We start from the raw sequence: 26,474 nt of genomic DNA on the forward strand, positions 1-26,474 counted from the left end.
TGGATGCACCTCAGATGTTGGTCATGAGAAGATCTACATTTGTCTGCTATACTGTGCCTTCATGTACAATAGCTGTAGAATAAAATATAAAAACTCAAAACCCATTCTTGTGAATCTCACCCGCACTCGTTTTGGTGCAATCACATCCTTCCTAGTATGGTGACCATTACTGCACCAAGTATTCCAGCTGTGACCTAACTAACATTATAGACAGCTCAATCATAATTGTATTCAATGCCTCGACTAATCTTATGACATTGCCAGTAAACTATCTTCTAATAAGGTGCAGCTTCGAACATGAACATTGAGATCATTGTTCCATCTACCTTTCATCTAACATTAATATTTCAATGGTATCTCGGACTTTAAATATTGGCTAAAGAAAGGCTTTTTTTTTGTATTCCAAACCTTGAAAAGAGCTGTTTAAACATAGGACCTGTGGTTAAATACAGGAGTAAAACAGATAAAGATCTAAAAGGTCTCTAACACAGTGTTCCTTCTCCAGGTGACATCGTGATTCTTATTTATGGTTTATTGAAGAGAACAGTTGTTCAACTTGTTATGACTAGAATCTTACCAATACTCGATCAAGGAGCAATTCATTTATTAATAACTAGAGAAGCGTTTTGTATTTTGTTTACTTTTCTCATTTTAAAAATAGTCTGCCAAGCAACTGCAAGAAATGCACTCGCTAAAAGGCATTGTGCACACTTCTCACTTTTCAAATTCCTTCACGTGAACTTTGAAATCAGTGCAGCTTGGGAGAAGCTGCAAATACAATGCTCCTCTTTAAAAGGTTAAAAATCACAACACCAAGTTATAGTCCAACAAGTTTAATTGGAAGCACTAGCTTTCGGAGCGCTGCTGATGAAGGAGCGTCGCTCTGAAAGCTAGTGTGCTTCAAACTAAACCTGTTGGACTATAACCTGGTGTTGTGTGATTTTTAACTTTGTACACCCCACTCCAACACCGGCGTCTACAAATCATCATCTCTTTAAAGGGACTGCGCAGTGGGCTATTGCCCTGTCATTGTGAGCACTTAAGTTCCATTCTCTCTTCATTCGATCAAGACTGAAACGGTGAGGCTTCTTCAGTCATTCACCGAGGATACACATGTTCCTTGTACAAGTATCCCCCAAGTCGCTTTGTGCTGCAACTTTCTGCAGTTACTATATATCCTCACTCACTCACTCCCTCCCTCCCTCCCTAACTATGAACACTCATGTCCCCTCTTCTGTAAAGAACTGAGACACATACTCAAGTCCATGTCCCATCTCCCCTAAAGCACTGAAAGACATTCATACTCATGTCCCATCTCCCCTAAAGCACTGAGAGACACACCCATGTCCCTGTCCCTCTCCCATAAGGCGCCGATGCTCCACTCACCCCAACGCCAGCAGTCGCGGGCTTTATACTGATAGTGGAACGTGCCGCCTCTAACATTCTGAAACAGAATGCCGAGGCCCCGCGTCACAATCACCGCCATTCCACCCGGGCACTACCACCAGGGACCGGGGAGGAGTCGTTTACAAACGTATCGAAGGAGTCAAATCAGCACAGGCCTGGATAAAGAGCTTAATTTTTTTTGTCAAAATGTATGATAGCTCAAAACATGCTCTTTGGGAAAAAAAATGAAACTTCGGTATATTTATTGTAGATATTAGACGCCTCCCGGCCCAGACCTGTTTTCGTACATTCCAAGATGGCAGCCTCCTTGTTGCGGCAAAGTGCGAGGCTGATCGGAGCGAGAGGCGGCGGTGGCGCGGCAGGTAGTGAGCGCGCGCCCGGGGGTCGTTGTTCGACTTTGATAGCGCGCGCGCGCCCGGGGGTCGTTGTTCGACTTTGATAGCGCACTCGTGCGCCCGGGGTCGATGGCAGGTCGTGACAGCGCGCGCCCGGGGGTCGATGGCAGGTCGTGATAGCGCGCGCCCGGAGGTTGATGACAGGTAGTGAGCGCGCGCGCGCCCGGGGTCAATGGCAGGTAGTGATAGCGCGCGCCCGGGGGTTGATGGCAGGTAGTGATAGCGCGCGCCCGGGGGTCGATAGCAGATAGTATAGCGCGCCCGCCCAGGTCGATGGAAGGTAGTGAGCGCGCGAGCGCGCGCTGGTTTGCCTGGGGCCCCTCTCTCCATGGTTACTGCCAGAGCTGCCCAGTTTCTCCAGCATTCTCTCCTCTTAGCCCAAATTTTACTGGACCTTCGTGTCCTGGTTCAGGTTGGTCTGACAGCGATTTGATTTGCAAGTTAAAAACAGCTCTTCGGAGATACATGGAGACTTTTTGTCCTAAACTACCACATGCTTGGGATGTGCACGTTGGTTCTCCCATTTCCTGTTTGATGGCAGAATATAACGTTGGTCTAGATCAGAGTGGTGCTGGAAAAGCACAGCAGGTCAGCCAGCATCCGAGGAGCAGGAAAATCGACATTTCGGGCAAAAGCCCTCTATTCTTGATGAAGGGCTTTTGCACGAAACGTCGATTTTCCTGCTTCTCGGATGCTGCCTGACCTGCTGCGCTTTTCCAGCACCACTCTAATCTAGTCTCTGGTTTCCAGCATCTGCAGTCCTTGGTTTTACCGAGAACATAACAAATGCCGGAGGAAAGATCACAGAAGCGCTTCACAGGAGGCTCCCAAGCACTGAGGATGTCACCTAGACAGGGGACGAAACGTCTGCAACACAAATTCCCAGCTCGCTGAACAGAACCACAAGAACATAACGTTGGGTAACTGTAAGGGTGGATTGGTTTAAAAAAATTGCATGGTGAATAGATTGTAGTCCAATGTCCAGCAATCTTAGACAACTAGGAATGTAGTAGATAAATAAAAACAGAAAGTGTTCAGCAGCTCTGGCAGCATCTGCAAATTCTCTGAATAGAGAAACAGTTAACGTTTCCAATCTGTGAACAGGTTTGTTAACAATATTTCCAGCATTTCTTTTTATTTCAGACTTGCAGCATCAGTACGAGTTTGTTTTTGTAAACATGATTAATCAAAGTTGTGCTTAGACCTTTATGTACAGAAGACGGTCTTGGTTGAAATAACGACTCACATCTTTATTAATGTACTATTGGGATACTTGAACGAGTGGAATAGATTAGGATGGTATCCTGTATTCCATGTGACACCACAACATCAAACTCTCGAGAGACAACAGAATTGCTGTATGGAACTTTGTGATTGTAGGCTTATTAGGATCCAGATGAAGCACCAAAAGCTCTTGCATTTCCCCTATGAATGTAAAGATACAAATTTAAGTGGTAACAACTTAATTCAGTAGATTATAATGTGGGAGATTTCGTGACAGGGCTATCACATCAGAGTCAGTGCCAGTCACTTGCTCCAATTTGAAATGTGGGCAAAGATCTTTGGTGCTCTATAGTGACAACTGCACTTGTTTAAACCTCCGTACATCTGATAATGTACACCAGCAGATATACAGCGGTACCTCTCCTTGGCTCATGAGTGTCACCTGACATTATGCAATGTCCAGTTTACCACTGGTGATCTTCCTCTATTTACAATCTGCCTTTTGGTGATATCATCCAAACGTGCACTGAATACACATACAACTATTTGCAATCCATTAAATGCATCTGTTGTCAGACTACTTATCCAATATCTACTTAAACGCACAATTTCTTCCACTTAAACGTTGACAAAACTGAGGCTATTGCCTTTGTACCCTGCCACAACCTCTATTTCCTCAACACTAATTTCTTTCTCTTCATTAGCTTGAAGATACTTTGTAATCATCCTGCTTTTAGATGTTGTTACACACTTCTGAAGGAAGTGAGACTTGAATCTGAGTCTTCTGGCTCAGAGGTAGAGACATTACCATTGCACCACAAGAACTCAAGCATTAGCTTGAAACTGAGCACTTGTAATTTTGACATCCTAATGGCCTTTGCTGAGCTCCTTACCCTAAATGTCCATCCCATATCCCTATCATTACCGAGGTTGAGGTCTAAATTTTTTCAGATTCATGTGGCACCTGACTTGGGATGTTATTGTACAAATAAAAGGAAGCTAATTTGACCGTTGGAGGTCTGAAACTGTTTAGATGGTCTGTAAAATTCTCCAAGAGTTATTTTATTTTTAAAGTGAGATTTCAGATTATTAAAATAGCTGCTCCCATTTTGGCTGCAGAGAAAATATTATTTGTGACTACCAAGAAGTAGTAGGCTTTTTTTTTTAAGATTAGATACCCTAGAGTATGGAAACAGGCCCTTTGGCCCAACGAGTCCACACCAGCCCTCCGAAGAGCAACCCACCCAAACCCATTCCCCTATACTTACCCCTGACTAATGCATCTAATACTATGGGCAATTTAGCACAGCCAATTCACCTGGACTGTGAGAGGAAACCCACGCAGACAAGGGGAGAATGTACAAACTCCACTCAGACAGTCGCCCAAGGCACAGATTGAACCTGGGTCCCTGGCTCTGTGAGGCAGCAGTGCTAACCACTGAGCCATCCTGCTGCCCTAATTAAGCTGAGATTTAATACACTTTAATATTATTGCATAACAAGACAGTGATGTCAAAACATTTTTATATTTCTCATCTCAAAGGGTGATAACTAAAAATGTAAAATTAAAGTAGTATGGCATGAATGTTGATCGTATATGTACACGATAACTGCAATGAGTACGCGAGAACCTGCAGTAGACCGAGAATCATAAGATTGAGTCATTTAAAAAGGAAGAATGATGCAAAATATAATCCTTTTTAATAGCATTGACCCAGTCACAGAACTGATTTTGTATTTCTTCAGACAGAGTTTGGATTCACCTGCTGCTATGTGGATTTAGGAGCAGGCAATTTGCCCCTCCAGCCTGTTGGAGGGCTGATCTGATTATGCATTCTACTGCACGTTCTAACCTATTTTGAGTTTTGACAGTGTGATTTGATGTAATAAGAAGGAAGGCCACTCATTTAAGAACTATTCTAAAATTCCATAGCCATAAGGAGACTTAATGAATTTGCCATTTTATTTTGGAAAAGGGTTGCATGTATGAAGAAATTACTGAGGACATAATTAGGAGAAAAGATTCTGTCCAAATTTAGTTGTGGGAGGATCTGTTTTGGATTGCAAAGCATGAAATTAATCTAAACACAATGAAGAACTTTGCACAGACATTTAAACCACCCAAGGATTTTGCCTTTTGCTGTAGAATTGCATGGCCGCAGATTGGGGGTGGAGGGGAAGAGAGATGGCAGGATGAAGAAGATTTTATTTGCTGGTTGTACCTCATTTGGAAACCATAGACATGGTGGACCAGCCAGTTTTCTCATTTGTTTTATGACTGTAAACGTAATTTGTTCGTACTTTTCTTCCAGTAACAAAAAGGTGCCTGCTCTCTGCAGCTTATTTAGATAGTCAGAAATGGGACCAGAGACAGAAAGACCCTCAAAATCTGGGTAAGTGGAAAACCTTTAAGATGTAACTTTCAGCTTTTGAAGGTTATTTCTTTTGTAAGTAAGTATTTGTATTTGTGTATAAATTTTGGAAAAGACCCCCCGCCATTCTTATAATTACATACCATTCAATGGGTATTCTGTATTCAAACCCCACATTTATAGTTAATTCTTCAGTATTATGGTTGTCATCTAATTAGTGCAGAAACAATGAGAAGCTCTGATGTGGCTTAGCTTTATTTCTCTGTTGCAGGCCTAAAAAAAGTGGTAGTAGGAAAGCATTTGGAAAGCAGAACAAACTAGCTTGAAACAGAGTGTAGAATGAAAAACCCCAGAAAAAGCATATGCAGGCTGGAGGAAAATAAAAAAAAAAATAATGATTTTATAAGTAGACACAAATGTATTTCCAAACATCTGGTATTGTTAAAGTACTTTGCTGGAGTTCCAATTGTTTGGAAAATAATATTCAAAACATTTGTATCTTTTGGCTGCCACATACTTTGATGATATGTAATGAGGTAGTTACCTATTGTTTTTCTCCTCATAGATTATTCCCCCCCCCAGGATGTGAAACACGTTGTTCATTTTCTCAAAAAAAGGGGATGGCTGGGCCAGCATTTCCTGCACATCCTTTGTTGCCTTTGTGAGTTTGGTGGTTTGCTGCTTTCTTGACCTGTTGCAGTCGATTTGGTGCAGTTACATTCACAACGCTGTTAGGGAAGGAATCCAGAATTTTGGTCCAGCAACAGTGAAGGAACAGCGATATATTTCCAAGTCTGAATATTTGGATGGGAAACTGCAGGTGGTGGTGTTCCCATGTACCTGCTGCCCATGTCTTTCCAGATGGTAGTGGTTATGGGTTTGGAAGGTGCTATCAAAGGAGCTTTGATGAATATCTGCAGCGCAGTTTTAGATGGTACACTTTGCTGATCTGGATTTGTGTCTTGTAGATGATAGGCAAACCTTGGGGACTCAGGAGGGGAGTTACTCACTTTAAGATTCCTAACCTCTAACCTTGTCTTATAGCCGCAATATTTATATGGCTAGTCCAGTTAAATTTATGGTCATTGGTAACCCTGATGATGTTGATAATGGGGGTTCCAGTGATGGTGATATCATTGTCTGTCAAGGAGTGCTGGTTAGATTCTCTCTTGTTGGAAATGGCTATTAACTGGCATTTGTGTGGCAGTTAATCCTTTGCCTTGTAAAGTGGAGTTATTTTTCCCATTGTATCCACAGTGATTGGGCTGATGGTGACATGGAAATAACATTTTTAAAAATCTTTTCATAAAACTATGAAGTAAGACATCTTGCAGAAGGGCTGTAAAATATATCATTTTTGTCCTGTAAACAAAATAATTAATTCCATCCACTTCCTTATTTGTCATTGCTTCAGTATCCTTGTTCCAGGAGTGTCAAAATTTGTGCTGTCATGTTTCGCCCAAAGCCAGAAAGAATCTGATTCCTCCTCACTGGAAAAAGACAGAAACTGAAAAATGTTTTTTTAAGAATGGCATCATATTTTGTAATTTCTAAAGGAGTAATTGCAATGAAAATTTGTTATTAAAAATCTTTTTATGGGGAATAAAATGTATGTATTGTAGAAATTTCACATGGAATATTATTTAAATTTGATGCATAAGTTGTTTTGTGAGAATTTAGAGGTTGTAAGGTTGATGCTCATTATGGAACTGTCACATGGGAAATTTATGTGAAAAGATTACTTCTGGCAGTAGCATTAATATTGCTTCTATAAGCAAAAACGCATTGTCGATATATCGGATGCTATTTTATGTGCCTGTAAATCTGCCAGAGGGTAAACTCCTTTCAAACACAATTCGTTTCCAATTACACTTTACATCTGTGCATTACAAGTAATTTACTGAGTCTTGTTCATTCCAGCTCAAGTGATTTTGAATTTGTATGAGTCAGGAGGCAGAAAGTAGGCAATTATTTTCTGAGGGCCAATACAATTGACTTAATTAAGTTTTTCTTTTAAATCTTGCATTTGTCCCACAATTTAATAAGCAAGGCACACCTTTGGAGTGCTGGCTGGTTCAGTAGAATGACAACAGTAATTTGAACAATTTTCAGAAATAATGAGAAGCAAATTGTGCTTTAATGGCAGATTAGTAGAAACTGAAACCTTGAGGTTCCAGAGTAAAGGGAGATTTCTTGCACTTTAAGGAATATTATTCTGAAAGCAGATGTATTTTTTTGTGTATCCTGGATAACATGGTTATAGTGTCTATTGTGGATATCTATCAGATTTCCTTGTCCTAGTAATTTGTTTTTTTTAAATTTCCAGTTACTTTTTGATTGTGATTATTTACCAAATTTTTCTCTAAAATATTCATTGAAAACAGAGAGGAAGGTGTTTGATCAATTTAGTTTGAATTAAGTTAAATTAAATCAGCTTTAATTTCTAGTGAATTATCATGCATTCAGCAGTAGAAAAAGTCATTGAGATTGCCTCAAGCCTGTTCAGGTAGCATTACACCATTCAGACAGGCAATCTTGGCATTTAAAAATCTACAGCTGCTGTTCTTCCTTTACAGATTCCACTTTTTCATTTTATCTTCTCTCTCTTACGCACTCAGCCTGACTGCTGCCTCTCACCTCCATCCAGCTGCTTTACATACCTCAATCATTGTTCATCTTGGGTTCTGCACCATTATTTGACTCTCACGTTGACTCCTCTGTCACTCCTCTGTCTTTCTTAAAGTACTGCAGCACCTTGAATCTTACTTTCCTCTCCAAAGTCTTGAACATGTTGTCACCTTCCAAATGTGTGCTCACGACTTTCACAATACCATGCTCACTTGTCTTCAGTCAGATTTCTCTTCCTATAAGAGCTAGGAAAAAAATGACACCTCTGTGACCCTGGTGGACTATCTCACCTAATCCTTTTCATGTGTTTGGAGTGTTCAAAATCCTTTTTTGCTCCTGTATTCTTCAGCTGAGTGGAACTGGCCTGCCGAGTTCTATTCTTATCTATCCAGATGGAAACACTGAATCACCTGCACTGGCTTCTTTTCCCACCTCCACACTATTATTTCTGGCCCCTTCCTACTTCTGCATTTATATTTAGTCTCTAGGCATCAGATGGTATTTAATGAAATCAACTGGTATTGTGATCCCACATTGCCTCCTTCTGGGAAGGTTCACCCTGCCCCCTTTATCCCCCCTCCCTTTATCCCCCCTCCCCCTAATTAAGTACCAATTAGGGTCTTAACTGAGCTGTGGTGTGCCTTATCCTTGATCAACAAAATGGCCCGAAGGCTTGTAGCAATGAGTGAAAGCTGCCAGGGATACGCTGACTGGATCATCAAGGCTATTGATGAATCATGATGGATTGGAGGTCGTGGGATTGGGGCCTGGGGGCGCTGGTCAGTGCTGGGCCTATTCTTCCCTGTTCCTCCATTATGTACTGAGTTCCTTTGAATGAGGGACTCCTTATTTCCCACAACACTCTAAAAGCCAGTGTTCCTACGTGGCAAGTCCCTGACAGCCACTAGGTGAATACCAGTGATAGTGTGAAGACCCTATTGGCGGTCAGTAATTGCCTCCTTAAGGGTCTCTATTGGCTCATGGCCAAGAGGCTGGTCAAAGGACTTCTCCTCCAGATTTGATTAGGACAGAGTCTGGAATGCAGTGGGTACCCCACACGTTACTCTCCCACTTGGTTAAATGTATCATCCTCATCAACTTCACTTTGAGGGAAGGTATTAACTTCCATTCATCATCTGTAAACGTGGCGTTAGATTCCACATATAAACACCCAGATCTATTGCACCCAACATCTATCAACCCCTCCCTTTTATGATGGTACTCTGGCTTTAAGAGTGTTGTCCTGGTTTTCGTTTGAACATAGGTTTTAAGACAGAGGTGTGAGCTGTCTATTTGAATCCAGTAAACAGCTTGGGAGGTTTTTGGTTTTTTTTTTAAGTTGGAACAGTAAAGTTTAAAGCAGCCTGAATGGGTGGGGTCAAGGTCCCATAGAACCAGAAGTTTTAGTTTTAGCTTTCAGTAGCAGTTGCTGCTGGAGTCTTGAAGCCAGATGTGGAAGCTGTTTTTCCTCTCCCTTATGCAGTTAAAAGCTGTTCCTGCTGCTAGAATTGAATGTGAAACAACCTATTTTACTGAAGGTGCAGATAAGATTTACAAGGATGTTACCTGGACTGGAGGGTTTGATTTATAAGGTGAGGCTGGATAGCTGGAACTTTTTTTTTGCACTGGTGTGTGGGCTGCTCAATGATGACTTTCTAGAAGTTTATAGGTAATGTGAATAACAAACGTCTTTCCCCTAGGATTGTGGAGTTCAAAATTAGAGGGCATAATTTTAAGGTGAGAGGATAAAGATTTAAAAGGGACCTTTGGACAACTTTTTCATGCAGAGGCTTGTTCATACGTGGAACGAATTGTCAGAGGAAGTGATAGATGCAGCTACAGTTACAACATTTAAAAGACATTTGAACAGGTACATTTAGAAGGATATGGGCCAAATGCAGGCAATTTGGATTGGTTTAGTTTGGGAAACTTGATCAGTATGAACAAGTTGGACCGCAGGGTCTGTTTTTATGCTGAATGACATTATGAATTTGTCTTTGCCAAGGGTGAATTTATGAGATGTTGCTATCTTGGAACCGTTAATTAGTTTATGTGGATATTATTTTGTTAAGAATTTCAATACCGTTAGTGTTAAGCCAATTCTTTTGTTTTAATTTTGTCTGTATTTTAAATGTAGTGTAAAAATCAAGTGTGTTTTGCTTAAAGTTGATAGTTTGACAACTCAACTTGCAACGTCTGGCAATTACTTTAAAATAAGGAAATGATAGGGTCTGGACTCTTGTCTTAATATATTTTGGTTGGGTCCATAACACTTACCTCTGACTTTCAACAGTGCTTGTCTGACATCAGTGTTGAATGCACAGCAGCAGTTTATGGCAGACGGGATTCCATTCCAGGAATTCCATTCTCGTTCCTGGCACTGGGAAGGGATAAGATTGCAAAATAGTGAACTGACACTCTGTAATCCTGACCTGACTGGTTCTGTTGCTGCTGTAGGCACCTCCTGTTCCCCCTACAATTTTCATGGAGTTAGGTCAAGATCTTGGGAAAATATTTCATAGGTACTCAGAGGAGTTGTGAAAAGCAGCATGGATTTGGAAACTGATTGAAATGTATGTTTGAAAGGTCTTATCCATATCCATATTCTCCTTCCATTGCCCCTATAATCCTTCCATATCCTTCCTTTCCCATTACCCCTTTTATGGTTTCCTGCATCCTACTCACTTACCCACAAATTCCTGCTGAAATAATCCAATAGGAAGTCTTGGAACTCAGCCAAGCATTTATAAAGCCATTTGTGAACTCTATCAACTGAAATAAATAGCTAGACATCTATTTTTCTGATATGACTCACTATTTGATTAGCTCTGCAGGAGATCTGTTTTCACAGATTGAAGTGGATTGTATGCTTTGACTTAGTAATTATTTAATTAGTAAAAATAGGTACTCTTAACTTTATTTTTGAGCTGAACTGAAAGCATTACATCAGCTTTTTTCCAAATAGTATTTTATACAGTTTTAATATAATCTCTCTAGTTTTGCATTCAATAGCTTGGCTAATTAAGAAAAGCTCCAATATGCTTTCTTTCTCACCTTCTCTACCTGGTCTGCTGGCTTCAGGGATCTATCGATTCCAAGGTCTTTCTGTTCTACTATATTTGGCAGTACCCTACAATTTATTGTGTATTTCTTTATCTTCATTGCTGTCCCCAAATGCATTACTCCTCACTTGTTCAGATTGAATTCCATTTGTCACATATCTATCATGTTGAGGCCGTGCAGGACATTAGTTAGGCCACTTTTGAAATACTGTAAATTGATTCTGGAGTCCCACCTATAGGAACTTTAGGTGAAACTTTAAAGAGTTCAAAAGAGATTTACAAGGATGTTGCCATGGTTGGAGGGTTTTGAGCTATTGGGAGAGGCTGAATATGCTGGGGCTATTTTCCCTGGAGGCTGAAGGGTGACTTTGTGGAGGTTGAAAAAGTCGTGAGGGGCATAGACAGGGTGAATAGCTAAGGTCTTTTTCGCAGGGTCGTGGAGTCCAAAGCTAGAGGGCATAGGTTTAAGGGGAAAGATATAAAAGGGACCTAAAGGGCAATGTTTTCATGCAGAGAGTGGTGCGTGTATAGAATGAACTGCCAGAAGTGGTGGAGGTTGGTACAATTACAACATATAAAATGCATTGGGTGGGTATATGAAAAGGAAGGGTTTAAAGGGATATGGGCCAAATGCTGGCAAATGGGACTAGATTAATTTGGACTATCTGGTGAGCTTGGAGGAGTTGGACTGAAGCTGTATAACTCAATGATGGTATGAGCTGTCCAGTCCATCGATATCTTCCTATGTTCTACAACGTTTACTATAAATAACATGGAGGAGTCAAGGGTGTACCGCTGGAAAAGCACAGCAGGTCAGGCAGCATCCGAGGAGCAGGAGAATCGACGTTTCGGGCATTAGCCCTTCATCAGGGATTAGCAGGAATATAAACAACATGACCAATTACTATATGACCTTAAAACTTCTTAATTTTAATACTTACATTTAATCATTAATATTTATCACTAAAAGCAATGGAAAAGGTACTGAGCCCAGGAAATCTCTTCCAGTCATAAAAAAAATCCATTGACCATTACCCTTAGCTTCTAAGTTGTCACTTGCGTTTGGATCTCCTGAGTTATTACTTTTCTGACCACTCTGTTTCTTTTGGGACCTTGTCAGAGGATTTGCAAGAATCCATTACACTACATAAAACACACTATCCTCATTGGTCATCGTGTCACTTCTTCAAAAAAACTCAATTAAATTAGTCAGACATGACCTTGCTTTAACAAATCTCTGGTAACTGCCCTTGTTTAATCCATGCCTTTCAAAACAACAGTTATCTATCTTCCTCAATATTTTTTCTAATAATTATCCCACCCTGAAGGTTGTGCTGACTGGCCTGGAATTACTCAGTCTATTCTGTTAGCCTTTATTTTAGAAAAGAATGGTTCAATGTTAGCCATCCTCCCGTCCTCTGGCATCATGCCTGTGCCCTGAGAGTATTGAATAATGGTAGTCAGAGCCTTTCTTCCTTTGCCTCTTTCAATGGCTGCTGATAACTTCATCCAAGCCTTACAATTTGTTTATTTTCAAAGATGCTAAACTCCTCAATATCTCCTCGTTCACTATCTTTATCCCGTCAATGTTGTAAACTCCTCCTTCTGAACTGGAGCGTCTATGTTATATCCTTTTTTAGTGCCGACACATGCAAAGTACTCGTTAAGAACTATTTCCTTGTCTTCTGCCTTCACATTTGAACACTCTCCATTTGGCCCCATTGTTTCCTTAGATATCCTGATGTACTCATAAAGTATTTTTGACTTGGCAATATTTATTTATACTCTCTTTGCTTTAAATTTCCATTTTCGTTTCACTCCTGCACCTTCTGTAGCTCTCTAGGCTTTTGGCCATTCAGCTCACCTACGCAATCACTTTATGATCTGTATGAGATGCCTTCTACTCTTCTTCATTGAACTTAATCGGTTTAACTTCTATCTGTTCCTAGTATGCTTACTCAGTTACCCCTTGAATATTGATGAATTCCATGGTTACTCACTGAATGCATTTCACATTTTGAAATTGCATTGGTTCAAACAAATGTTCCCATTACAATTTTGCTACCAATATGTGAAGTAATGCCTGTAAATACATTATCTTTGGAGCTTTCTGTACAGTGTGGAAGCAGGCTATTTGGCCATTGAGTATCCATGACCTTCCGTAGAACATTCCACCCAGATCCAACGCCCACTCCATCACTCTAACCCTGCATTTCCCACAGCTAATCTACCTATCCAGCACATCCCTAGATATTATGGGCAATTTGGCATGGCGAGTCCACCCAACTTGCACTTTGAAGAAACTGGAGCACCAGATGGAAACCCACTCAGACATGGAGAGAATGTGTAAACTCCACACAGACAGTCGCCTGAGGATGGAATCGAACCCAGGCACTACGAGCCACCAAGCTGGCCCATATCTTCAGACTTCATATTGTTACTTGCCTTTTTGGTTTTGGACTGATTGTTCAGTCTGTGTGCTGATTGTTGTAAGTAGAAATTATGCCTTACCCATGGGGAGCAGAAATGAAAGAGTGAGCAAGATTCTTGGCTGGTATTGGGAGCAAGCATGGAGTCAGGAAAAATTTGCATTGCTGGCTAGGATACAGATTTGCCACATAAACCCATTCCTGAGTGACCTCAGGCAAGGTTCCAGAGGACTGGAGGAGGCCTGCATTGTTCCTTTGTTTAAGAAGGAAATCAGATAAGCCAGGTAATTACAGGCCAGTGAGCATGACGTCACTGGTGGAGAAGCTGTTGGAGAAGATACTGAGAGACAGGATTTATTCACATTTGGAAGCAAATGGACTTGCTAGTGATGGGTAACGAGGATTTGTCTGGAGAAGATCATGTCTCACCAACTTGATTGAGGTTTTTGAAGACGTGACAAAAATGATTGAGGGAAAGGCAATTTGTTATCCACATGGACTTTTGTACACATTTGATAATGTACTTCATAACAGGCTGGTGCAGAAGGTAAAGTCTCGTGGGATCAGGGGTGAGCTGGCTAGATAAATACGAAACTGGCTTGGTCATAGAAGACAGAGTAGTGTTGGAAAAACTCAGCAAGTCTGGCGGCATCTATGGAGAGAAATCAGAGTTAATGTTTCGAGTCTAGTGACCCTTCGTCAGAACTTTAGTAGCAGTAGGACAGTGCTTTTCAGAATGGAGATCAGTAACTAGTGATGTTCCGCAGGGATCAGTGCTTGGGCCATTTTTGTATATTGTGTATATATACATGATCTGGAAGAAAATGTAGATGATCTCATTAGGAAGTTAGCGGATGACACCAAAATTGGCAGAGTTGCAGACAGGGAGGAGAATTGACAAAGAATACAGCAGGATATAGATAGCTTTCAGATTTGGGCAGGAAATGGTAGATGGAGTTTAATCCGGACAAATGCGAGATGATGCATATTGGAAGATCAAATTCAGGTGTGAATTATACAGTGGCAGAACCCTTAGGAGCATTGACATACAGAGGGACCTTGGTGTAAAGGTCCACAGATCCCAGGAAGTGGCAACACAGGTGCTCCATTTTGGGATGCTGTTTTTCTTGAAAAACCAGCCTGCTGCACCTTCAGTGCTGGAGGGCCCAATATTTCCCTCCAGGAACCTGTAAGCTGTGCTTACTTTTGTGGTCAGGCTCTCCTTTAGCCAATAATTAGCCAATCCAGGAAAATCAATCCTGCTGAGTATTCCCCAGCAGTGTGTGGTCATGTCCCCCATTTGACCCAGATTTTGGAGTCCTGACCCAAAAGCTAGCTCCTGCTCAGTGTTATGCTCTGTTTCCGTTAGCAAGAGCCATTGGAACTGAGTGTGAGCTGGAAGTAGAAATCGTGACAGAATTACTGAAGCATTCCAATTGTTTCAATACATTGGAGTCTGTCTCAGATTTTTTAAAAATGTTGTAGCTTTAAGCACAAATTCTTCATAAGTTATTCATGTTACAATTTCATTAAGCTTTTATCAAGAAACCTGTGATTTTTAAACAATACATGATCCAGAAAAGAAAATCTGTCGTTTTACAACAAAGAGAGGATTTGAGATATAAAATAAATTACTGTTACTAAGAAATGCAAGGCTGAATACTTGATCAATTGCTTGATGGCTTATAATAAAGAGGATACAGCAGTTTTTGTCATGGTACTCTTGTAATATGCATGACAATTTAACGTAAATTGAAGTGATTCAAATGAGCATTCTAAAATATTAATTTTGAAGATATTCCTGCAATGTTAAAGTTACATTTAATTATTTAACAGCTTTTAATAGCTTGGTGAGTATGAAACCTTCTTTAATTGTAACAAGTGGAATGACGTATGGATGGCTCAGTTAACATTTTAGAGCAATGATAAAGTGCAGTAGGTGGCAGTATGGTTATCTTTCCAGAGAATTTTTATCATTTGCACCTAATTTTTGCTTTAAAATATCTATGAGACAGCTCATTGTCAAGTCTCAAGATATATGGTGCATGATTGTATATTACTTTTGTTCTGCTAATGATCACCAATAAACTACGCCTTTCCCCTCCACCTCCACAGCCCAAAGAATTTTCAGAAGAAATTTCCAAAGAAATTCAGAATGCCAATATATGAAATTAATAGTTTTTGTGAAAGTCATTTTGCTTGAATCCACATGCATTTTAATTTTAAACCTGATCACAACAGAAAAGTGAGGGAATTCAAATGTTGTTTTGAAAGGCTAGGTGGAACTAATGTCTCCAATGGAAGTAGTTCATTGTTCCTTTTAGGAAATTGGAGCAAATGATGTTGTGAGCCATGTTTTGTAATCTTAGTTGAATGTTAGTCAACTGAATGTTTGAGTTAGTAAGAGCGAATGTGCTTTTTCAAGGTTAACACACTAGAAGCCAAAGCCTTTGCTAAATAGGATTGAATAACAAAGTGTGGAATTCTTTCTCTCATTTAAGTGTCAAAAATCTTTCTTAAAAGGTATATGGTACCTCTGAAATAATCTAAATGTATGGGCATATTACTAGTTTTTTGTTTTTGCAGCTTGCAGTGCATTTGTTAAATATAATAGAAGTATATCATGTTCACAAGTAGAAACTAAAATAGTGCTGAAAAGTTATAGACTGTTAAAACAAAAGGCTAATGCACTCGTTATTTTTTCACAAGAATAGTTCACTTATATTTTGATTGGTGTTTCTCTATCTCTAATAACAGAATACATATAATCAAACATCATTCTGCTTCTTTCAATCAGCGGAACTAGCTGTGCTAATGGATGTAACCTACGAGAAGAAGCTTCCTGTCAGCTCATTGACAATAGCAAGGGTAAGTTGGACAGACATCTCCATGTACTATTGCCAGTCAGACATCATATCTTATGATGTAGAGATCTACAACTATAAGCTATTTGATTCTCATCTTAATACTTCCACTAGATCTATGCTTTTTACAGATCATGTTTTAGGTTCCAAAAATGTGAACTCTTTTAAAAACACTATCATCATCGCACTCTCCACAAAATTCCAATTATTAAATGCATCCTTATAATAACAAAATTATACTGTTTGAGAATTATTTGTAAGTTGAGGGAACATAGGCAAAACTGAAAAATTGCATCCTGCATTGTTGGGAACATGGCAGCAACACAAAGAGAACCAAATTGAATTCTATGTGTTTACTATAGCACTTCAAATATCCCGAATAAATTGTGATTTTGCTTGATGCTGGATTAGTTGGGGAAGAGAAAAATGCCAAATTCATACTTTTGAGTGTAGTCTTTATAGCTTGAACATCATCATCATCATCATCAGCCAGGCTCCAGTAGATCTTAGCAAATTAATGTTTTGCTTGCCATCCCAGCTTGCCTCCAAAAACAGTCCTCAACATTGTAAAACCATACAGCAACCTTAATGAGAGAAGGGAGCTGACATGAAACAATAGGTCAAGCTCTTTTAATCTTTCTTTGGCTCTGTATCTCAACAACAACTTCTTCCATGCCAAGGATAGTGATTTAATAATTAAATCTATTTTGGATAGAAAAGGGGATATTGACTGACTGTCATAGAGATGTACAGCATGGAAACAGACCCTTCGGTCCAACTCGTCCATGCTGACCAAATATCCTAAATTAATCTAGTCCCATTTGCCAGCATTTGCCCATATCCCTGTAAACCCTTCCTATTCATCTTTCTATCCAGATGCCTTTTAAACGTTGTCAGTGTACCAGCCTCCACCACTTCCTCTGGCAGCTTGTGCTGTACATGCACCATCCTCTGCATGAAATATTTGTCCCTTAGATTGCCTTTAAATCTTTTCCCTCTCACCTTAAAGCTATGTCCTCTAGGTCTGGACTCCCCAACCCCAGATAAAAGACTTTACCTTTTTTACACTATCCATGACCCTCATGATTTTATAAACCTCCATAAGGTCATCCCTCAGCCTCTGATGCTTCAGGGAAAACAGCCCCAGGCTATTCAGTTTCTCTCTATAGCTAAAACTCTCCAAACTTGGAAACATTCTTGTAAATCTTTTCTGAACCCTTCCAAGTTTCACAATATCCTTCCTATAGCAAGGAGACCAGAATTGCATACAGTATTCCAAAAATGACCTAACCAATGTCCTGTAAAACTGCAATATGACTTCCCAACCCCTCCACTCCATGCACTACATAATAAAGGCAAGCATACCAAATGCCTTCTTCACGACCTGTGACTCCACTTTCAAGGAACTATGAACCTGCAATCCAAGGTCTCTGTTTAACAACACTCCCCAGCACCTGATCATTAAGTGTATTCGTCTTACCCTGATTTGCCTTTCTGAAATGCAGCGCCTCACATTTATCTAAATTAAACTCCATTTGCCACGCCTTGGCCCATTGATCCATCTGATCAAGATCCCATTGTATTCTGAGGTAACCTTCGCTGTCCACTACATCTCCAATTTTGGTGTAATCTGCACACTTACTAACCAAACCTCGTATGTTCACATCCAATTAATTTATATAAATGATGAAAAGCAGTGGATCCAGCACTGATCTTTGTGGCACACTGCTGGTCACAGGCCTCCAGTCTGGAAAAGCAATTCTCCACCACCACTCTCTATCTTCTACCTTCGAGCCAGTTCTGTATTCTGATGAGTAGTTCTGCCTCTATTCCGTGTGATCTAACCTTGCTAGCCAGTCTACCACGAGGAACCTTGTCAAATGCCTTATGAAGACCATATAGATCACGTACACCACTTTGCCCTCATCAATCCTCTCTGTTACTTCTTCAAAAGGCTCAATCAAATTCATGAGACGTGATTTCCCACAATATAGCACAAAGCCATAGTAACTATCCCTGATCAGTTCTTGCCTTTCCAACTAGATGTAAATCCTGTTCCTCCGGATTCCCTCCAACAACCTGCCCAACACCGATGTCAGGCTCACCGGTCTATGGTTCCCTGAGTTTTCCTTACCACTTTTCTTAAACAGTGGCACCATGTTAGCCAACCTCCAGTCTTCCAGCACCTCACCTGTGACTATCACTGATACAAATATCTCAGCAAGGGTCCGAGCAATTACTTCCCTAGCTTCCCACAGAGTTCTAGGGTACACCTAATCAGGTCCTGGCGATTTAACCACCTTTATGCATTTTGACATGCAGCACCACCTCCTCTGTAATATGAACATTTTTCAAGATATGGCTGTTTATTTCCCCACATTCTCTATCTTCCATATCCTTCTCCACAGCAAACTCTGATGCAAAATACTGTTTAGTATTGCCTCCATCTCCTGTGGTTCCACATGTAGATGGCCATGCTGATCTTTAAGAGGCCCTCTTCTCTCCATAGTTATCCTTTTATCCTTAATGTATTTATAGAATCCCTTTGGATCCTCCTTAACCCTATTTACCAAAGCTATTTCATATTCCCTTTTTGCCCTCCTGATTTCCCTCCTAAGTACAATCCTATTGCCTTTATACTTTTCTGGAAATTACTCGATTTCTGCTATCTAAACCTTTTTATTCTTGACCAAAACCTCAACTTTTCTGGTCTTGCAGCATTCCCTACACCTACCAACCTTGTTCTTCACCCTAACAGGAACATACTGTCTCTGGACTCTCATTAACTCATTTTGGAAGGCTTTCCATTTTCCAGTTGTCCCTTTACCGATGAATGTCTGCCTCCCATCAGCTTTCAAAAGTTCTTGCCTAATGCCGTCAAAATTGGCCTTTCTCCAATTTAAAACTTTAACTTTTGATCCAGTCTTTCCTTTTCCATCATTATTTTAAAACTAATAGAATTATGGTCACTGGCCCCAAAGTGCTCCCCCACTGACACCTCAGTCACCTGCCTTGCCTTATTTCCTAAGTGTAGGTCAAGTTTTGCACCTTCTCTAGTAGGTACATCCACATACTGAATCAGAAATTTTTCTTGTACACACTGAACAAATTCTTCTCCATCTAAACCCTTAACATTGTGGCAGTCTCAGTCTATGTTTGGAAAGTTAAAATCCCCTATCATAACCACCCTATTATTTTTACAGATAACTGAGATCTCCTTACAAATTTGTTTCTCAATTTCCTGCTGACTATTGGGGGGATTTATAGTACAATCCCGGTAAGGTAATCATCCCTTTCTTCATTCTCTGTTCTACCCAAAAATTAATTTGCCTGACATATTCCCAGGAATATCTTCTCGAAATACAGCTGTAATCTTATCTCTAATCAAAAACATGATTCCCCCTCCTGTATTGTTCCGCCTTTTGATCCTTCCTCTGTCTTTTAAAAAGAAAGATATACAATATGATCGACAGGATTCTGGCCATCTCTTTCGCAGCACATGCAGAAGTACAGCTACACAGTTCTATTGTCCATGACTCCTGCTCAGAGATGAGTGTGTTAGAGCTAGTATAGCAATGAGTCTTGGACTGGAAACTTGGTAAGGTTAGGGAGCTGTCTTAGACCTGACAGAAGTATGTTCCACTTCATTTCTGATCATGAGTAATCACACAGAATACGGGCTTTTGCGCGAAACGTCGATTCTCCTGTACCTCAGATGCTGCCTGACCTGCTGTGCTTTTCTAGCACCACATTCTTGACACAGAATATCAGGCCTTACTGTCCACCCGTAGTAATTCAGAATTGTTACTTTCAGAATGAATACTTTGGATTAAATAATTTAAGTGACACAGCTTTTTTTAACTCTCCAGGTCAATAGATAGTTTGAACTAAGATTAAATAGTATTATTGAGAGAACAATGTCAGATGGACTTGTCTCAAAACTTTACTGATTCCCATTCATATGGCAAACAATATTGAATGGAATCTTCTTATTTCCTCTCGATATTTCCTCTTGCTAATAAATGTCATCACTCGAGAGAATTTAGCTTCTTACTGTATGTGTAAATAAAATAACGAAAAGCTTAGTACAGGACCAGATGCGCATAAATAGAGACTATATTTTCATGTCTGCAAATACATTTTTTAATTGAAGCATAGTTTCTTTCTCCTGCAGGTTTCACTTGCTTGATTTGGTAGTAAAGAAGCATGTCAAATGATTTTATTACTTCACCATTTAATTTTGTATTCTTATAGTCAGATAGCTTCAAACCGCAACAGCAAAGCTACTAATGCTTTGTGCAAGAGGTTTGATTTACTTCATATTTTCCGCATGTTTGATGGCAACATTAATAGCAATCAATGTAATGGCTTTAGTTGGTGGAATTATTAGTGTGATTTAAGTGATTATCTTTTGTACAGCATTACATGCTAAAATGATACATGGACAACTGCAGATTTAAAGCCAAATATAAATACTTCTGCTTATTGTTTTAATCCTGCAGTTTATTGACAACATTTCTTCAAGAGAAGAGGTTGAGCAAGCTGAATACTATCTTTACAAGTAAGCATATTTTCCCAAGCTTTTTTGCAAAGAGTAAAATTTTTGTTCTGTTTCTTGCCCAATGACCCGTTTCTGGGCAGCACATTCAAAACAAAGCAATAACAACCTGAGCTGTCAGAAAAAGAAGTGTCAAGATCATGATATGTTTTTCGTCATTGTGATGTTCTTTGTGTTTCTCTTCCTCTGCACCACTAAGCAGTATCTCTAATTGTCTGCTTGCTACAATTATGTGAAAAAAAATTATGTGGCACTTAAATGGTTTCAATGATTAACTTACAATAAAGGAAAAGTTATGTTTTCTAAAATTCTTGGGAAGGAGGAAATCAGCAATTCTCTACCACATTAAGTTTATGGACTGGCTTTAACAATAAAATGTGTAAATATGGTCTGCAATAGGTTCATGTTGGTCCTGTCTGTCTCTGTGTAATATGATTTATGTTGTACTCCCACGAGAAGGATAGACTCACTCACTTTGTTCTCTACTGCTTGGCTGCTAATTGCATACTTCTCAAAGAAGCTACAAGGCATGTCTTGGTCTGTCAAGAATTGTATCAATTTACCTTTTAGAAAGGCTTCACCAGCTGCTGGTGGAATGAAATTATGCTGAATGTCCAAATTTTGTCACATGTCACTTGATTATGATTTTAGGTTAGAGTGGTGCTGGAAAAGCACAGCTGGTGAGGCAGCATCCGAGGAGCAGGAAAATCGATGTTTCGGGCAAAAACCCTTCATCAGAAATCCTGTATAGTCTGTGAGATGATGGTTTGGTGATGGGGGGGTGGGTGGGGTCATGGTTGACGGGGCGGTATGAGGAGGTGTCTTCGAGTTGGCATCTAGCTTCAGTGGTGTAGAGATCAGTGCGCCAAACTACCACTGCACACCCTTTAACTGTTGGTTTGATGGTGAGGTTGGGATTGGAGCAGAGGGAGTGGAGGGCTGCGCGTTGTGAGGGTGAGAGGTTGGAGTGGAGGAGGGGGTAGACAATTTGAAGTGGTTAATGTCTCGGCAGCAGTTGGAAATGAAGAGATCGAGGTTCTCTGTGTTACTAAAATAGTAATCTACTAAAGTGCTCCTTAAAACCCATCTCTGTGCCCAAACCTTTGGTGACATGTCCTAATATTTCTTTATGTAGTATGATGTTGAAATGATCTGATAACATTCCTGTTCAATGCCTTGGGGTGTTTTCCCTCTATTAAAGATGCTGAAGCAGGTGTTAATGTGGTTTGCGATTTTCATTTGTAATTTTTTTCCAAGCAGTAAATCCGATAGGGAAATTCAGAAGAACCTCTCTACCCAAAGAGCTTACTCCAACATGGTGCATTTGAGGCAAATAACACAGATTATTTTCAAGGAAAGGTTAAAAAAATGTGAAGAAGAAAGGAATAGAATCATAATTGATGGTGTTCAATAAAAAGGAAGAGTGGAGCCTCATGTCGAGCATGAACACCGATGTAGACCAATTAGGCTGAATGGTCTGTTTTCTATGCAGTAAATTCCATGTAACAGTGAGCATTTAATACTTTGTAGATACCTTATGTTAAATTTAAAACAACAGAGTTGTTTAAAACAACCATTTATTTCCTTGTGTTACAATCTAAAACTGAAATTACATTTAGAACTTTGTGCATTGAAGATATTAAGCAAGAGACTGTGATCAGGCAGAAGACAGGGCAAGACTTGCAGAGCCAGGCCAAGCTGACTAAGCAACAAGTCATCCACATTAAACGTCTGCTCATGTTAAATGGGAAACATGAAAAATATCCTAGAAAACAGAGACAGCTGCATTTTAGCATAAAACTTGGAGTACAGTTGCTAATTACTGTAAGTTGACATTTCTGCTTCAGGTCTAAGTAATGCTGGAGTCTTGAATAATTCAAGCTGATACTGGTAGACAAAGTTACAAAATGTGATGCACATTTGTTCCTTATCCTCATTTTTGTCTTGAAGAAATTAGTATTGCAGGTTTGTAGAATTTCTAATCATTGAACAAAAATTGGCAAAATCTTGCAGAAGATAAATCATTGCAAATATTAGAAATGAAAAGTTGAATTACATGGACTATAGATTGAGTAACAAAGTACCAGTAACTCTTGAAGTTGTGAGAAAAATGAAATAACCCAACAGTACATAAAATTGTTTTTGAAGATTTCTGGATATGTTGATAAGGCTAATATGCACATGGGGATCATTGGTTTAATAAATAGAGACATAGAGTAGAATAGTGTTGTGCTAACACTTTTTACAGAATACTGGTTAAGTCCCAGTTGAAATATCATACCTTATTCAGTGTTGTACTGTTTAGGAAGGATGTCCTGGCCTTGTCAAGGGTGTGGAAGAGACTTGTTAAAATGGCACCAGAGACACTGGATGTCAATTACACAGTGATAATAGAGAGGCTGGGATTGTTTTCCTTGGAGCAAACAGGTTAGGTAGAAATTTGATGGAGGTGTTCAAAATTATAAAGGACTTTGACGGAAAAAATAAAGATTTTTTTATTCCAGTATTATGGAACACATACAAGTAGGAGCAGAAGTAGACCATTCAGCCCCTTATGTCTGCTCCTGTATTCAATAAGATTATAGCTAAGCAGTTTGTGTTTGAGTTTCACATTCCCATCTGTTCCATTTCCATCTGTTACCCTGATGCAATTGTATAGTATCTGCCTGTAAAGCACTGTAGCTCAGTACACGTGATGAAAAAAATCAAATCAAATCAAATCAAACCTCTGATAAACCTTGTTCCCTCTCCCTAACACATATCTATCTATCTGTATCTTAAAAATATTCAATTAGGTGCCATTTACTTGAGAACACAGAATAAAGTTAAAATGAGGAAAACATCTTAACACAAGTTTTGACGTTCTGGAATGCACTGGCTGAAACGGTATTGGAAGCAGATTGTCTTGTAGTTTTGAATGGGAATTGGGTAGTTACATTATCAGGAAAGATTGAAGGGCAAGAGTAGAATAGTGGAATTTTCTGCACAGCTCTTCAAAACATGTGTATAGGTAGGATCAGTTGAATTGCTGCCTCCTATGCGAAATAATTCCATGTTTATATGAATTACTTTAAAACTACAAATGCTTTTAAAAATGCCATTTTGCAGTTTTATAGAATGCATCAACTAAAAACTTGGCAATTTCTAATAACTAGGGAACATACAATATCAACTTATTTGGTAGGACTTAATATGTATTAAGAGGCATCTCAAAGCACATGGATTTCAAATGAGAATCTGTGTAATTACTTAGGGTGTAGGTTTGCTTGCTGAGCTGTAGGTTTGATATCCAGACGTTCCATTACCTGGCTAGGTAACATCATCAGTGGTGACCTCCAAGTGAAGCGAAGCTGTTGTCTCCATGCTTTCTATTTGTATGTTTGTCCTGGATGGGGTTCCTGGAGTTTGTGGTGATGTCATTTCCTGTTTGTTTTCTGAGGGGTTGATAGATGGTATCTAGATCTATGTGTTTGTTTATGGTGTTGTGGTTGGAGTGCTGGGCCTCTAGGAATTCTCTGGCATGTCTTTGCTTCGCCTGTCCCAGGATAGATGTGTTGTCCCAGTCGAAATGGTGGTTTTTTTCATCCATGTGGAGGGCTACGAGGGAGAGAGGGTCGTGTGTCTTTTTGTGGCTAGCTGGTGTTCGTGTATCCTGGTGGCTAACTTTCTTCCTGTTTGTCCTATTAAGTGTTTGTGGCAGTCCTTGCATGGAATTTTGTAGATGACGTTGGTTTTGTCCATGTGTTATACTGGGTCTTTTAAGTTTGTTAGTTTTTGTTTGAGAGTGTTGGTGGGTTTGTGTGCTACTAGGATTCCGAGGGGTCTTAGTAGTCTGGCTGTCATTTCTGAAACTTCTTCGATGTATGGTAAGGTGGTTAGAGTGTCTGGCTGTGTTTGGTCTGCTTGTCGTGATTTGTTCTTGTGTAATTACTGTTGTTGGATAATGACAAAATTCTGCTAGATTTTGTTTCAGTTTCAAGATTTCATTTTTAGTGCAATCACACAAGCTCTTGAAACTGACACCACATAATTTATACATATATATCTTAAAATTATGAAAATACATCAGCAAACAAGCTTCAGATATTGTTATAATCCTATCTGATGGTAATGCTGGACAAGTTGGATTCTAGTTTGAAACCTGGCTTGATCAATCACAAATTTGATTTTTGCAGTTGTTTAGTCACTGAACATATTCACATGAGGCTGCCCAATTCTTTAGCTAAATTAAAGGAAAAGAAGAAAACCAAAGCTAAATATGTAATACAGGATAGAAAGATCATGCCAGAACCATCAAAACAAAGCCTCAGTATTATTCCCAACAATATCCTTTATAGATACTCAATCCCAGTAACTATGACCCCTCCTACATTAACTTTTTAATTTTTGTTTTAACTGAATATGTTGAGAAGGCTAATAGGCATATGGGGATCATTGGTTTAATAAATAGAGACATAGAATAGAATAGTGTTGTGCTAACACCTTTTACAGAATACTGGTTAAGTCCCAGTTGAAATATCATGGCTAATTCAGTGTTGTACTGTTTAGTTAGGATGTCCAGGCCCAGTTTGGATGGCCTAGTGATTTCTTTCCAATTCTGATGAGCTGAGCCTGTTTTCAGTTTTGACAGCTTGAAAATTTGCACACAAAGTTTCACAGCTCAGAGGCTTCACAAAATAAAAACCTCCTGCTAGGTTAAAATTGTTCTCTTGAAGTGAAAACTCTGATTATTCTGAAATGTACTCAAATCACTACTGCTTCCATTTATTTTGTCTGCCATAGAAGGTAAATTTTTTAACCATTTCATCAGTACTACAGCAATTATCCTGCTTCACACCTAATTTAACTCACATGCTCGTTGGAAACAAACATGCCACAGCTAGCTCACTGCTGTTGATGGCTTTCTGACCATTTGTAAAAGAAAACCTTCACAGCACTGAAACCACACCATTATTTTATTTCTACTTTAAAACCCAGATGATAGTATATTATGCACCTTTATCATTATATAATTAAATTATCTCTTTTCTGAAGCTAGTATTTTGAACAGAAGTTACTTGACTTTGCCATCAACATATCTGAAGCATAGCCAAACTGACCCATCAGACCGGGGAAACCCAGTGGATGTGGTCTACCTAGACTTCCAAAAGGCCTTTGATAAGGTGCCACACGGGAGGCTGCTGAGCAAAGTGAGGCCCATGGTGTTTGAGGTGAGCTACTGGTATGTATTGAGGATTGGCTATCTGACAGAAGGCAGAGAGTTGGGATAAAAGGTTCTTTTTCGGAATGGCAGCCGGTGACAAGCGGTGTCCCGCAGGGTTCAGTGTTGGGGCCTCAGCTGTTCACATTATATATTAATGATCTGGATGAAGGGACTGGGGGCATTCTAGCGAAGTTTGCCGATGATACAAAGTTACGTGGACAGGCAGGTAGTACTGAGGAAGTGGGGAGGCTGCAGAAGGAACTAGACAGTTTGGAGGAGTGGTCCAGGAAATGGCTGATGGAATTCAATGTGAGCAAATGAGAGGTCTTGCA

At 39.7% G+C, this 26,474-nt stretch overlaps 2 protein-coding genes across 4 annotated transcripts in view; one reads left to right on the plus strand and one right to left on the minus strand.

Moving 5' to 3' along the window:
- The window catches only part of ptcd2 (pentatricopeptide repeat domain 2), a 35,471-nt gene extending 33,722 nt beyond the window's left edge, over positions 1–1,749 (minus strand). For 2 of the 3 annotated variants that reach the window (XM_043707813.1, XM_043707804.1), the window contains exon 1: positions 1,387–1,606. In XM_043707813.1, the coding sequence (XP_043563748.1) occupies positions 1,387–1,486 (100 nt within the window). In that variant the 5' untranslated portion in view covers positions 1,487–1,606. Of the gene's footprint in view, positions 1–1,386; positions 1,607–1,694 lie in introns of those variants that run through there. The other variant, XM_043707823.1, reaches the window with a different exon arrangement.
- Positions 1,616–26,474, plus strand: part of mrps27 (mitochondrial ribosomal protein S27) — a 69,267-nt gene continuing 44,408 nt past the window's right edge. The window contains exons 1-4 of the mRNA XM_043702781.1: positions 1,616–1,769; positions 5,339–5,419; positions 16,315–16,385; positions 20,884–20,942. Coding sequence (XP_043558716.1) covers positions 1,703–1,769; positions 5,339–5,419; positions 16,315–16,385; positions 20,884–20,942 — 278 coding nt within the window. The 5' untranslated portion in view covers positions 1,616–1,702. The remainder of the gene's footprint in view (positions 1,770–5,338; positions 5,420–16,314; positions 16,386–20,883; positions 20,943–26,474) is intronic.

This window comes from Chiloscyllium plagiosum, chromosome 2, assembly GCF_004010195.1.
Source record: "Chiloscyllium plagiosum isolate BGI_BamShark_2017 chromosome 2, ASM401019v2, whole genome shotgun sequence".
NCBI lineage: Eukaryota > Metazoa > Chordata > Chondrichthyes > Orectolobiformes > Hemiscylliidae > Chiloscyllium > Chiloscyllium plagiosum.